General features: G+C 39.3%; 1 protein-coding gene across 5 annotated transcripts in view; it reads right to left on the reverse strand.

Moving 5' to 3' along the window:
* Positions 1-15,005, reverse strand: part of HEATR5B (HEAT repeat containing 5B) — a 100,634-nt gene that overhangs the window by 18,544 nt on the left and 67,085 nt on the right. For all 5 annotated transcript variants that reach the window (XM_075126994.1, XM_048843678.2, XM_048843679.2 and 2 more), the window contains 3 exons: positions 8,885-8,953; positions 5,430-5,609; positions 2,300-2,537 (listed from right to left, as the gene is read on the reverse strand). In XM_075126994.1, the coding sequence (XP_074983095.1) occupies positions 2,300-2,537; positions 5,430-5,609; positions 8,885-8,953 (487 nt within the window). The remainder of the gene's footprint in view (positions 1-2,299; positions 2,538-5,429; positions 5,610-8,884; positions 8,954-15,005) is intronic.

Consider the following 15,005-nt stretch of genomic DNA (forward strand, 5'->3'; position numbering starts at 1 on the left):
ATTTGCTGATGTAGATATTCAACTTTGATCCTTGTTACTGCTATCTGCAGCACAATTCTCCATGCCAACAGGACTAGCAGGCATCTGTATCATCTGTACCACTTCCTGTTCTTTGATCTAAAATATTTTTTGCTAGTAGATGATAAAGTGAGACTAAATTTCCTCCCTGTCCTAACTTTTTTCTATGCTGCATATGACTGAGGGAAATCCACAAAGACCTCAGAAACTGACAAAAAGAAAGACAAAGGACAAGGAGGATACGATACAATCCAAGAAATATCTGCAAAACAAAAGAAATATTAGCCACCCTAGAAACCTTAGCCATAAAAAGCCAAGTACTGGCTCTATATCTGAGTCTCTCTTTTCCTTATTTAAAGAAAAAAAAAGTTAAGATTTCTTAATTATGTCCCATTTACAGCTTTAAAAACAGCTTAAAAACAAACACCCAAAAGTCTGAAAAATCTGTTACATTTGTCACTGAATATAAACTCTCATTAATTTATAATTAATTTGCAAAGTTAGTAAAACCCAAATAAATCTTTTCAGTGGAAACTTAACCTGGTTCAGCTGTTTAAAATATTATCATACATTGTAATTCTATGGATATATTACAGCCTTCCATGGATTAGAATGCAACAATTTATTGATTTCCTCACCAGTGGCCCCAAGCTTTCTCACATTTGAACCAGTGTTGCATGTACATATCAGTATTTTTCTGAGTTGGACTGTGACCTCTTCAAAGCAGGGACCTTGTTTCTTCATGTGTTTGGTAAAATACAATATATGCCACTCAGTCTAAAAGACCCTCAATCCTGCAATCCTGCCTATACTTAACTTTAAGCACAAGTTGTCCCATTGATTTCAATTAATTTATTCACATCTGTAAAGGTAAATGTATGCAAGTGTTTGCAGGACTAGGGTATGTCTATTATTATTAAAATAATCATAATGTGATCATTTATATTATCATTCATGCATGTATTATATTATTCAATTCTCAATCATTATTTACTAATGTATTCTCATCTATTTTAATTCTCAATCATTAATATTTTCAGTGTATTTTTATGTTTTTATTATTCTAAAGTATGAACTTAGGCTAAAATTTCAAAACATGGTTGACTAAATCCATGTCTAGTTATCTAAAATAAAGTTGCCTGGTTTTCAGAAATGCTGAGCACTCACAACTCCCACAAATCAATGGAAGCAACAAATACTCAGTATCTTTGAAAAATAAGACAACTTTATTTTAGATAACTAGACACGGACTTAGGTAATCCTGGAAATGACTAATCGTGTTAAAAAAATGTGTACTTTATATTTTATATAAACTATAATCATAGAAAAGAATAGTATATATTATAAGTTATGGGGAAACTTTAGGAATTAAATATATTTCAGACTTGTTTCATTCAATTTAAAGAGTGAGCAATTTTAGAATGAATTACACTTAGAGAATCTTTGTGTATTTTACTGTTGCTATAGTGCTTTGTCGAAATTAGAATTGCAATGAATGCTAACAAAACTAGATCTGTGTCACTGAAATGCCAGAGAAAGCTATGACTAAGTTTGAAATTCAAGTTAAATATATTGGCTTTGTTTCTGAACAGAATGTACAAACTTCACTTGATTTTCTTTGGGCATGATCCTGCACTATTAAGGTCAACACCAAAGTTCCCATTAGCATCAATGGTAAAGTTACAGGACTTCAGTGAAAATGCAATGTTATGGGTGAGATAAAGTTCTATGAGTTAGTTAATCACTAACTTTACATTATTTCGTCCCATTTATAGAACAGTTGTTATAGGTAGTAGAGTTTTTAACATTTGTTCTACTCCAGTCATTTCGAAGACTAAACACGGCAACTAACACATCCTGACTCTAGAGACAAAGTCACAGGAAATATAGCACCAAAAGATATTTTCGATTGTTGAACATTTTTCTAAAGTAACTTTTCTGAAAAAACAGAGGCATAAATGAAATAAAAGATGTTTGGGATGACATACAAAACTCAGTTGTCGTTTCACCACACAGCAGTAATAGGTCATCTAAAATGCACACTGATGAAAGTTTATACCTCTACACAAAACATTTACTTCAGCCTTAGGATTTCTGTCTATACATAACGAAAAAGGTATGCATCCAAGCGTTAGAGTTATGTTAGCGTTTCTGTAAATGCAAAACATATTTGGGAAGTGAGTAATTAATAGAAGAAATTCAAAATTCCTCCAACAATTCCTTACCAAGATCTTCATTCTGTCTTTCATAATCATAAAAAAAAATGAATTGTTGTGCTTACCATCTGGTGGAAGCTGACTAGCAAATTCAGCTGGTAAAGTCAAAAGAGCATAGTCTTTCAATGCAGCTAGCCAAAGGCGACTCAGGATAGGCAGCTCAGGTTGTACAAGTGTTATCAAACTGTCTGGCGGTAGCTCATCTACAGTACCAAAATCCTCCTCATCATCATCCGTATTCTTTATTGCTCGCTTTGGTTTGGTCTCTGCTTCCTTTTTAATTTTCATAGCTACAACATACACCTATAAAAACAGATACAAAATTTTTTACTTTAAAATTCTAAAAAGAAAAAGAAAAAAGCCTTCTTTCAATTAAATGACAAATTGCACTTGTAAATGACCTTTGTTTTAGCTGTTATGGAATATCATGAATAGTTTTACATTTTTGTGACAGTATGAAAATACTTTAAAAATACCGCAAAATATCATACTAGAAAAATTTATGCTACACAACAGAGGGAAATAAAGATAGGAAAAATGAAAAAGCTATTATGTTTTATCAGTCTATATTTCCAAGTTAAATCTGAGTGTGTTGCTAACATTCACAGCAGAGTGTAAAGCCAATCTGGCTACTCAGACTTTTAACCTGAAGAGTGTCAGTTAAGGCTCTTTTCACAGAAAATGCACAAATTTAACTTAATTTAATCTATTTAGGAATCAGTTTAGTTACATCAGTGCAACTCACTTGTAGGTTTACTCTTAAATCAGTTTAGGAAGGAATAAAATCAATTTAGTTTCATTCAGGTCACATTCTGTGTGTAGCTCAGGCCATGTGAATAAGTGTTTCTTCTTTTTTGATTGTGTACTGTTCTGTAGAGGGTCTGTAAATTGGTATCTGTGGTACCCAGCATGGAGGGCTGAGGGAAAATTTTAAAGCACTTACAGAAGGACACATATTATGCAAATAAGCAGAAAGATTGGGGGAAAAGATTTGCAATAGCAACAAAAAGCAGTGTTTTTAGAAAAGAAATATAGCAGACATAAATGTCCCCACACAACAGATGCTTTGCTTCAGATCAAAGCTGAAAATAGCTTAACACTACAGGGCTGAAGTGCTAATACTTTCCTTATTTTCTCAAAATAACTTCCAAGGAAATTAAATGCAAGAGAACTACAGTATGTTAATGCAATAGAGAAAACAAAGACCTGCTTGTGCTCAGCTTCTTCAAAACACTATTCACTAAAGTAACACTTTATAAAACAATGCACAATGGCATATATAGCCAAGTTCACACAAAGTAGTCTCTTTAATCAGTACTTTTATTCTTGCATTATAAAATGTATAGTGCAAATGGTTTCAGAAAAGCTTTAGTAAGACCTGGACCCATCTGTGTTCCATTTGGCACACCATATTCAGGGTCCTCTGTAATAGCTTTCACGTCACACATGCTCATTAAATACACCCACATTTAAAAGGTTATTCACAATACAGTAGTTCCAGCCAACAAAAAGAGCACCCTCACCATTAAAAATACAGATTAAAACGATAAATGAAACCAGAACATTTTTACAACATTTCATCATTTAGAGTGTCTTGCAGCACAGTATTTACATTTTAAAAATATTTTCTGTCCAATAATTTCTTATGCTCACTATCTCATCTGACTCCTATATTAACTGCTGGCCTGATTTTCAGAGGTACTAGACTCCCACTGCTCCTATTAACTTCAGTCATATTTGTGGGAGCTCAGCCCTTCTGAAAATGAGGCAATTTTTCTACTACTTCTTCAAACTACTCACACTGCTAGAATGACAGTTCATGCTTGGCCAAACATTCAGATAGTTTCTCTTTCGAGTACCTTTTAATTTAACCCACATGGACATCCTAATTAATTACCATACACAATGTTATTTGTGAAATCCATCATTTTTAGATACTTGTATGTTCCTTGGTATCTTACATTCCCAAACAATGTCTTCAGTAGCCCTGTAGTTTATTATTCCCTATTTGGGGAATTCCTGTCTAATTAGTAGGACCCTACCAAATTCATGGTCCATCTTGGTGAATTTCATGGTCACAGGATTTTAAAAATCATAAATTTAATGATTTCAGCGATTTAAATCTGAAATTTCCCGCTATTGTGATTGTAGGGGGCCTGACCCAAAAAGGAGTTGTGGGGTGGTCACAAGGTTACTGTAGAGGGGCTTTGCAGTACTGCTACCCTTACTTCTGTGCTGCTGCTGGGGTCAGTGCTGCCTTCAAAGTCGGGCAGCTGGAGAGTGGCGGCTGCTGGCTGAGGATCCCAGCTCTGAAGGCAGCGCCACCGCCAGCAAGCAGCACAGAAATGAGGATGACGTAGCATTGTATTGTCACCCTTACTTCTGCGCTGCTGCCTGCAGAGATGGGCCCTTAGTCAGCAGCTGCCACTCTCTGGCCGCCCAGCTCTGAAAGCAGCAGCACAGAAGTAAGGATGGCATGATATGGTATTGCCTTCCTTACTTCTGGACTGCTGCTGGCAAGGCACTGCCTTCAGAGCTGGGTACCCGGTCAACGGCTGCCGCCCTCTAGCCACTCAGCTCCAAAGGCAGAACAGAAGTAAGGATGGCCATACCATGACCTCCCCAAAATAACCTTGCAACCCCCCTGCAACTCCCTTTTGGGTCAGGACCCCCAATTTGAGAAATGCTGGTCTCCCCCATGAAATCTGTACAGTATAGGATAAAAGCACACAAAAGGCCAGATGTTACCAGGGGGACGGAGGGGGGACCAGATTTCATGGTCCATGATGCTTTTTTTCATGGCCTTGAATTTGGTAGGGCCCTACTAATTAGCTATGCTTTGATTTAACCAGCTCATCCTTGAATTTTGTTTTTAAATGAACAGGCAAGGACATGGGAAGGAAATCAACATCTGACAGAGTCTGGAAATTCTCAGGGGGCGTGGGTATGCACAATGGGTGGGATGGAGGAAAGGTGGAGCTGTGGACAGAGTTAGACAGAGAGAAGATGAAGCACTGCAGAGACAGGCATGGAGAACCAAAAGCCTGGAGAGGGTGGGAGGAAGTCAGAGTAGCTGGAAAAGATAGAAGCTTTGGGGCTGGCTGGCCGGCCAGCTGGCTAAAAGGATGAGAAGTTGCAGCTGTGCTACAGTAACTAATCTGAGGTATAAGGTAAATATAAATGCTGAATGTTTACCTCAGCCCAGGCTTTCAGGACTGCCAGTTTTTCCATAGTCGTGGCACTCTCTCGGTAAAGCTGACTGGAAGACCCCTTTCCTGCTTGCACTTTGTCCAGGGAGGAGACAAGGAGATTGTGAACTCGACGAAGATCATTCAGGTCACTTACAACCTCACTTCCTATCCATGTGCTACATACCTAAGCAAGAAAATTTAAAATCATTCTCAAAGATTTTTTTGGAAGGAATCATGCACAATGATACCTGCTCAAGCAAGCACAGATTTTTTATGCAAAGTTAAAATCTTTCTGTAACATCCTAATAGCCCCCTTTGACAAACAACAGTCTAGCTAAGTTCTTCCTTTTCATGATACTCTAGACGGGCTTAAATCAGTAGTTACAAGCATAAAGATGGTGTTTGCAGAGCTGATGGCATCTGCAATATATATTGTAGATACCTGTAAAATATGCCATGTAATATTAAGCAGAGATGTTTGTGTTTATTTATGAACCACAGTAACTAGCATAAACAATAATATTTTTACTCTGTTCTTGAGTATGTCAGCCTAATCATGCAAAATACAATTTTTTTCATCACATTTGTTTTGAATTGTGTACTGGATACTAGCCCTTTTAAAAGTAACCTATAAACAACTTTTTTTTTTAAATCTAGCAATTGTAAAATGACGTACTAAATGTCCCCCAAATCAAAGATTTCCAGTGGGGATAATGTCTGTGACAAGCCTTGTGACAATTACTAGCTTTGTATTGAGCTGAATAATGCACCTTCCCCCAACTCCTTTCATGGAGAGAAGAGCTGTGAAGGGGGGGGGGGGGGGGGGAGTATTTTCCAGTATTACTGCATACTGATAAGATGACAATGGGAGACAGATTCTCTCTTTATGACACCCAATGCCACCTAGGAGATGGGAAAGCAATTGTAAAATGACGTACTAAATGTCCCCCAAAACACCAGAATAAGATGGGCTTTAAAGCACACTAACAACTTCTTTCCTGTTTCAAGTTATTTTTTAAAACGGTCCAATTATCCATATCTTAGCATGTCTGTAAAAGTTTTTTTCCCAAAACCATGTCCTATAAAAATCAATAAAACATTTTTTGGGACTATGAGTGTTTGGGTTTTTTTTAAAAAAACTTAAACAGATCCTTAAGATTTAGACATCATGCAGACCACCTGTTCAGCACTATGCCCCAGCAATCATCCTCTTAAATACAATCACACTTTCGAAGCTGTAACACCACAGAAAGAAGCCCATTTATAGGGGTTCCGTAAAGTTAAAGATTTCCAGTGGGGATAATGTCTGTGACAAGCCTTGTGACAATTACTAGCTTTGTATTGAGCTGAATAATGCACCTTCCCCCAACTCCTTTCATGGAGAGAAGAGCTGTGAACGGGGGGGGGGGAGGGGGGGAGGGGGGTGTGTATTTTCCAGTATTACCGCATACTGATAAGATGACAATGGGAGACAGATTCTCTCTTTATGACACCCAATGCCACCTAGGAGATGGGAAAGCACCTTTATTACTGAGTCAAAAGGCACCTAAATTCCTCCTCTGTCCAACATCATCTTCACTTCAACAGGTCCCCCAGACAAGTTGAAGGGAACAGATGTCATTATCCTTCTTCCCAAGTAATGGAATCTTCCATTCCTCTGCAAGGGCCATGTTAGAGGTATAAAAATTACACTGTATGTCATCTATAGGAGGTGACAGCAGAATATTCACACATATATGAACATGAGTGGTAGGCACAGTAGAATCTTAACCCACTCCATCGTAAGCAGCGGTAGCAGATTCCCCCCACACATGGAGGGAAGGCAGTGGAAGAATTTTGTGCATCTCCTTCCCTCAATATGGGCAGGTTACAACATTTCCCCTGGACAACGGCAATTCTTTGATCCCAGTGGAACTGTTGGGCAGGGAAGGGGGCAGATTCATGGGGCTCAAGTTTAAAAAAACGTGTCTCTCTCTCTCTTAGCTTTCTGATGCAGCTGGTCAAAAAAAAAAAAAAAGAAGAAGAAGAAGAAAACATTCTCCACACAAAAAAATTGTCAGTTTATTTTCTGTGTTTCTTTTAAGTTTTCCAAACCAGCTATACTTGCTGGTCAAATTCTAGGGTGGCACTGGGGCACCATTGCCTCAAATTATTTGATCAGATTAAAGATACCTATTTCTCAACATATCTGTTAGCCTCACAACAACCAAAACAAAGAGCACTATATGCAAGTCCCATTTTCAATTATGGTTAGTAGCAGTGTATTGTCGAAGTGCCTACTAGCCCTAGTACTGGACCAGGACCCTTCATTTAAAAACAGATATCAATAAAGTTATAAACCAGTATTTATATGTAGCTATTTACCACTGGTTGCAGAAAAGCAATACAAAAAGATTTCTTAACGTAATGCCCCAAAGGATTTCTGCACTACTGAACAACAAAATATATTACCTGGAGCCTCTATCAGTGCTCCTAATAAATAAAGTTTCACAAAAAGAAAAGGAGTACTTATGGCACCTTAGAGACTAACCAATTTATTTGAGCATAAGCTTTCGTGAGCTACAGCTCACTTCATCGGACACCATCATAGGGCCTAATAACATCAGCCACACTATCAGAGGCTCGTTCACCTGCACATCCACCAATGTGATATATGCCATCATGTGCCAGCAATGCCCCTCTGCCATGTACATTGGTCAAACTGGACAGTCTCTACGTAAAAGAATAAATGGACACAAATCAGATGTCAAGAATTATAACTTTCATAAACCAGTCAGAGAACACTTCAATCTCTCTGGTCACGCGATTACAGACATGAAAGTTGCAATTCTTCATCAAAAAAACTTCAAATCCAGACTCCAGAGAGAAACTGTTGAATTGGAATTCATTTGCAAATTGGATATAATTAACTTAGGCTTGAATAGAGACTGGGAGTGGCTAAGTCATTATGCAAGGTAACCTATTTCCCCTTGTTCTTTCCTGACCCCCCCCCCCCCCCCCGACGTTCTTGTTAAACCCTGGATTTGTGCTGGAAATGGCCCAACTTGATTATCATACACATTGTAAGGAGAGTGGTCACTTTAGATAAGCTATTGCCAGCAGGAGAGTGGGGTGGGGGGAGGTATTTTTTCATGCTTTGTGTGTATAAAAGATCTTCTACACTTTCCACAGTATGCATCCGATGAAGTGAGCTCTAGCTCACGAAAGCTTATGCTCAAATAAATTGGTTAGTCGCTAAGGTGCCACAAGTACTCCTTTTCTTTTTGCGAATACAGACTAACATGGCTGTTACTCTGAAACCTGTCATGATAAGTTTCCAAATTTTCCAGTACTGGGGATATCTACTACTATTTTTCTTTTCTCACTCTTTTCCTAAAAACAAGAAAAGAAATCACTTACACATACACTTTTGAAATATGTCAAGTTTTTACTACAGAGTCTTAATATTTTTCTCTGTACCTGGCAGGCTTTTGCTGTTATGTCAGAAGGGGTATCTTGGGAAAAAGCTGGTCTTAGAGCAGCTCCAACCTACGTAAAAAGAAAAAAAAAAAGGATTAAATGAGGCTTACAAACACACACAAAATGTATAGAGCATAACAGAGCGCTGGATTTGGCATCAAAACTCCATCAACAGTTATCCTTATTTTATGCTGCCTATAGAAATTTGTAATACTATGCCTTTAAAAAAATAACAACCTTTGTACTGCACCTTTCACCCATTCCTCCTTACAAGGAGCATCTCCTTTTTGAACCACATTTATCTTTGTCACATACAAACATAGTGTCCTCTCATATTACTGAGAACCATTCACATCAGAAATGTTGAATCATGAAATTGCTATTATAGGCCTTGTTGATTATCATGGAGATATTCCCATAACAGCTACAGCTATCTGCCCTATTACTATTTTCATTGTCTTTCTGTAGATGCACTTAAAAACGTCTACCATTTGAAAGGCTTTACCAGTGCTATTGGTATTCCTCATTTTAACTCTAATTATCTGTCAAACCAATAGGATCTTTCAAAATAGAAAATAACTTAAGTGCAACCACTGTAGATTCTTTATTCATAGTTTAAACAGGTCCCTGGTAGTGTGGAGCTTACAGCCTATACTTGGTCAACTACTGCTGCTTCTAAGGTTCTGGGGATACCAACACTACACATAAGGATTGGTGGAACCCGTTGAGAGGGGTTCGGTCACAGAGACCCCCTTGGGACTGTCACCCAACATGCTGAAATTACCTCTCAGCCCATTTTCCCTGCCAGCTTGCGACTCCAGAACCCTGCCTTGTTGAGCCAGACACGCTAGCCTGCTGCAACACAGACCCAGGGTCTGGTCCATGTCCCCAAAGCTGCAGACTTAACTGAAAACAGCTCAGCAGGTTACCTGTCTCCAGCACCAAGATACCCAGTTCCCAATGGGATCCAAACCCCAAATAAATCCGTTTTACTCTGTATAAAGCTTATACAGGGTAAATCCATAAATTGTTCACTCTCTATAACACTGATAGCTGTGTATATCTCTCTGTTTGCTCCCCCAGGTATTAATCACTTACTCTGGGTTTATTAACAAACAAAAGTGATTTTATTAAGTACAAAAAGTAGGATTTAAGTGGTTCCAAGTGAAACCAGACAGAACAAAGTAAGTCACCAAGCAAAATAAAGCAAAAACACGCCAGTCTAAGCCTAATACAATAAGAAACTGATTACAGGTAAAAATCTCACCCTCAGATATGTTTTAATAAGCTTCTTTCACAGACTAGACTCCTTCCTAGTCTGGGCCCAATCCTTTCCCCTGGTACAGTCTTTGTTAGATCCTGCAGACATTTCAGGTGGTAAGCAGGGGTTTTCTTGTGACTGGCCCCTTTTGTCCACCCCCTTTTACAGCTGTGGCACAAGGCAGGAATATTTTGTCTCTAGGTCCCCATCCCTCCTTCTAAATTGAAAAGTACCAGATTTATGGATAAGATGGATTCCAGTATGATGTGACATGTTCACATGTCCTGTGAGACCCCAGCCTCCACTCTTCCTGGGCTTGCCCACACATACACAGGAAGGTTTGCAAGTAAACAGAGCCATTTACAGTTCATTGATTCTGAAGCTCCCTTAATGGCCTCCACTTAATATGTTTATATCAGTAATACAAGTTTATATCTTATTCTCCTAACTCCAGACATAGAAATAATACATGCAAACAAATAGGATGAACACACTCAGTAGATTATAAGCTTTGTAATGATACCTTACAAGAGACCTTTTGCATAAAGCACATTTTAGTTACATCATATTCACATTCATAAGCATATTTTCATAAAGCATATGGAGTGCAACATCACACCCGTAGCCTCAGACAGCTGAGCCCAGCAGTTAAGGGCAGAGTTAGCCTGAAGCTGGGAGATACTCTGAATAAAGTCAGTGTTCCAAAAGAAGTGATGCCTTGGTTGGGCAAGTTTGATACTAAAAAGTTTCAAAGGGCTTCACTGAAATAACCTAACATGCCGTCTGAAACAGTGCCGAGGCTGTGGTAGTATCTCCCCACAATTTGGATACACTGCTGCAGAGCCCTGCATTGCCCCAGAGACACGGACAATCTCTATGCCCTGCATGAAGTCTCAACTCATGTTTCCTCAAGACAGTCTAAACCACGGTATACATCTGATGAAGTGAGCTGTAGCTCACGAAAGCTCATGCTCAAATAAATTGGTTAGTCTCTAAGGTGCCACAAGTACTCCTTTTCTTTTTGCGAATACAGACTAACACGGCTGTTCCTCTAAACCCTTTGAGATTTTCATGGCTGGATTTGCACTGAACTGACAGTAATTGTGGGGAGGACCAGCAGATTTTCAGGCATTTTTTCTGGGACTGGATCCGTGAGCAAATCTCACAGGCTGAGACAATCAGGGGTCTTTCTCAGGCACAGCATGAATTGTGCAGTCTATTAGGGACATTATTCAACTGAATTCTGAACATTTATAGTCACTGAGACACTTCTCTGTTTTGAGAAGGAAAGGCAGAGAAAACAGAACACACGCACAAAAAATACAGCACAAGCCATCTCAGAGTTTGATGTGCCAGAGAACTACTTGGGGCATAGCGAGCAGATCGAGGGACGTGATCGTTCCCCTCTATTCGACATTGGTGAGGCCTCATCTGGAGTACTGTGTCCAGTTTTGGGCCCCACACTTCAAGAAGGATGTGGATAAATTGGAGAGAGTCCAGCGAAGGGCAACCAAAATGATTAGGGGTCTGGAACACATGACTTATGAGGAGAGGCTGAGGGAGCTGGGATTGTTTAGCCTGCAGAAGAGAAGAATGAGGGGGGATTTGATAGCTGCTTTCAACTACCTGAAAGGGGGTTCCAAAGAGGATGGCTCTAGACTGTTCTCAATGGTAGCAGATGACAGAACGAGGAGTAATGGTCTCAAGTTGCAGTGGGGGAGGTTTAGATTGGATATTAGGAAAAACTTTTTCACTAAGAGGGTGGTGAAACACTGGAATGCGTTACCTAGGGAGGTGGTAGAATCTCCTTCCTTAGAGGTTTTTAAGGTCAGGCTTGACAAAGCCCTGGCTGGGATGATTTAACTGGGATTTGGTCCTGCTTCGAGCAGGGGGTTGGACTAGATGACCTTCTGGGGTCCCTTCCAACCCTTATATTCTATGATTCTATGATTCTACTTTGACTAGTAATGTAGACTCGGAGGTTGAGAGTGAAAACAATGGTCTCAGTGGAATGGGAGAAGATGGATATAAAATACAGGATACATCAATATGGAGGCAGAACTTAAGCCAGAGCATAGTAGGTGTTCTGAATGCTGGAGAAGGACAAGTGGACTCAAAGCTCTGGATGCACTGACAACTCAGCACTATCCTCAGGAAGAAAGGTTCCATGGAGCACAAAAACATCCCAATCAGGAATGGAAGAAGGAGATGCAAAGACTTAAAAGAATTAATTACACTCCATTCTGGCAGGAGCTGGTGTATCACAACTGAATTTTGTTTTCTTTTTAAAGGAGCAGAGCAATGAATACCAACAATGGAGCACTTGCAAAAAGTTATGGGGAAAAAGCTAAGTAATAAAGCATCATGAGATTCTGGATGCTCCACAGCTGAAGAGCTGGTTGAAATCCCAATGAAAGAGACCACTAGAGCAGGGAGGATAACTAATCAGCTCAGAGGTGTGGTATGTAATTGACCAGCTGGAATCAACATACCTTAGAACTCTGAGACAAGTATTGTCAGAGAGCAATTCCTTGTATTTGGGCATGAGCAGGTCTCTGGTGATCTTTGTGATAGCAGTTTCACTGGAGTGAAGAAAGCAGAAGGCAGGTGGAAATGGATTAAGCAAGGGGTGGGGAGAGAGACAAAGAAGTCAAAACAAACAGCCCTATTGGGGAGATTCTAGGTACATGAAATGAGAGGGTAGGTGAAAAGCTATCCAGAGCAAATGGAAGGGTTCTTCAGGATAGGGCAAGCAATGTGGGAAATCAGTCAGAGATCAGAGGGGTGTTGAAGATAGGTTGGTGTTGAGAGAGAGACAGCACGCAAGCCCAAAAAAGAACCTGAGGCAAGAGGGACTGGGTCTATGGGACAGGAGTAGGGGTTATAGGCAGACAGAAAGACGGAGAGCTCTAAGTCAAAGACTGGAGTGAAGAAGAACAGAGTTGAAGAGGAGAGTTGATAAATCCCTGACAGATAGCGTCAACCCTGTCTTTCAAAGTATTTGACAAGAGCCCAAGCAGAACAGAATAGAGAAAGGGTTCTCAAACTGGGGATCACAAGGTGGTTAAATGGGGGTCATGGGCTGATAGCCCCAAGTCTGGCTATGCATGGGGGGACTGTCAGCCCTGAGCCCCCATTCAATTTAAATTAAATTTAAAAACTCTGATTTTAATTTATAAGGACTGGGGTCACACTCAGAGGCTTGCTGTGTGAAAGGGGTCACCAACACAAAAAGTCTGAGAACCACTGGAATAGAGGAAGAATGAAGGGGTGAACAGGACAGAGGAGAAAGTCAAAAGTGCAGAAGAGCTGCTGAGTGAAGCACACATGGAACCTATTCAGGGAGCACAAAGCAAAGCCAAATGTACAGTGGTTGAAACCAGCATAGTCATGAGACTTCCACTACAGTTCCTCCAGTTCCTGTTGGAGCTGTGCTGTCAGGTGGGAAGAAGACAGCAGAGACCCCTGCCTCAACAGTTAGCCTTCTCCTACAACAGATATCCCAGGAATTACAGAATTAGGAATATGCACTGCCTCTCTACTTCTCTCATCAGATAATCCCTCCCATTCGAAGAGACAATTCTATATAAATTAGAATCGAGTGTTCTGTCACTTCTAATTCCCTTCCCATAGGTTCTTCCACCAAAGGGGATTAAATGGACCAGTGAATTATCTTAGACCATAACTAAAACTTCTTATGTAGTTTATATGCCACATTTAAGTTTAATTATAAATTGGAGATTTTATATTCCAGATTTTGTACATATCAGCAAAATATGCACACAGCCAACATTGGTAGACTAAGTAGGGCTCAGTTTTATACCTTATGCCATAAGATTGTGAAATCAAAAACATAATAACTTCAAAAGTTAAGGTCTCCAAAACAACATGAAATCAGTCATGCAGCAAATGGTATTCTTTTAACAAAATAAAACCATAAAGGCAGGAATCAGAATAACTGCATACTTTGCACATACATAGCTCCCTATAACTAAAGATCGCAAACTGCTTTATAAAAACATTAAATAACCAAAAGGGGCAAAATGAGTTTGAATCAATTTTTCTCATTTTATAGTTACTCATCACTGTTCTAAAGAATATTTCTCTCCTCTGTTGCTGTGTGAAAGACCCCCACAAAAACTGTGGAAGCTCACCGACTGAAATCCGGATCCGGCAAACATTTACATATGTGCTTAAATTTTGCACTAAAGTCAATGAGACAATGTGTGTGTAAATATTTGCAGGATCAGGACCAACAGCAAAATTGACTATACATGCAAAGTGTCATCAAATGCACAAAGTAAACAAACAGAAAAAACTGAGGAAAAAAATAATCTCTTCCAGTTATAGTAATTTTAGGGGTAACCCACTATTCTCACAACTAAGTAATTCTGACCAAAAACGATTTTTAAATTGGCTATCTCCTTTAACTCTCACAACACTCCTTTGAAGTAGGGGTTCAATATCATTCCCATTTTAAGAATGAAGAAATTGAGGCACAGGGTTTGAGGGACTTAACCAACCTCACACAACAAGTCAGTGGTATCCAGGAATAATAAACTCAGATCCCAGCTTCCATTCCTGTGCTTTCACAGATTTCTGGCCTAATTTACAGAACAGGGGCGCATTCATTAATCCCTGAGAAAAATAGATTTATTAGGTTCAATCTGGAATGGAATCAAAGTGCTCTTTTCAAATTTCTAATTCTGCCAGAGAAATGGCCATTATGGTTGCCAAAATACAAATGTTCACCCTAATATTTAGATTTCAAGGATCAGTGGCAATTGATTTTTTGGAACTTTTGCCAGTTACTAAATTATAATAAATAGGTAGAGGAGATACAGAAATAATTTTGAAGGG

The sequence above is a fragment of the Caretta caretta genome, chromosome 3 (genome assembly GCF_965140235.1).
Source record: "Caretta caretta isolate rCarCar2 chromosome 3, rCarCar1.hap1, whole genome shotgun sequence".
NCBI lineage: Eukaryota > Metazoa > Chordata > Testudines > Cheloniidae > Caretta > Caretta caretta.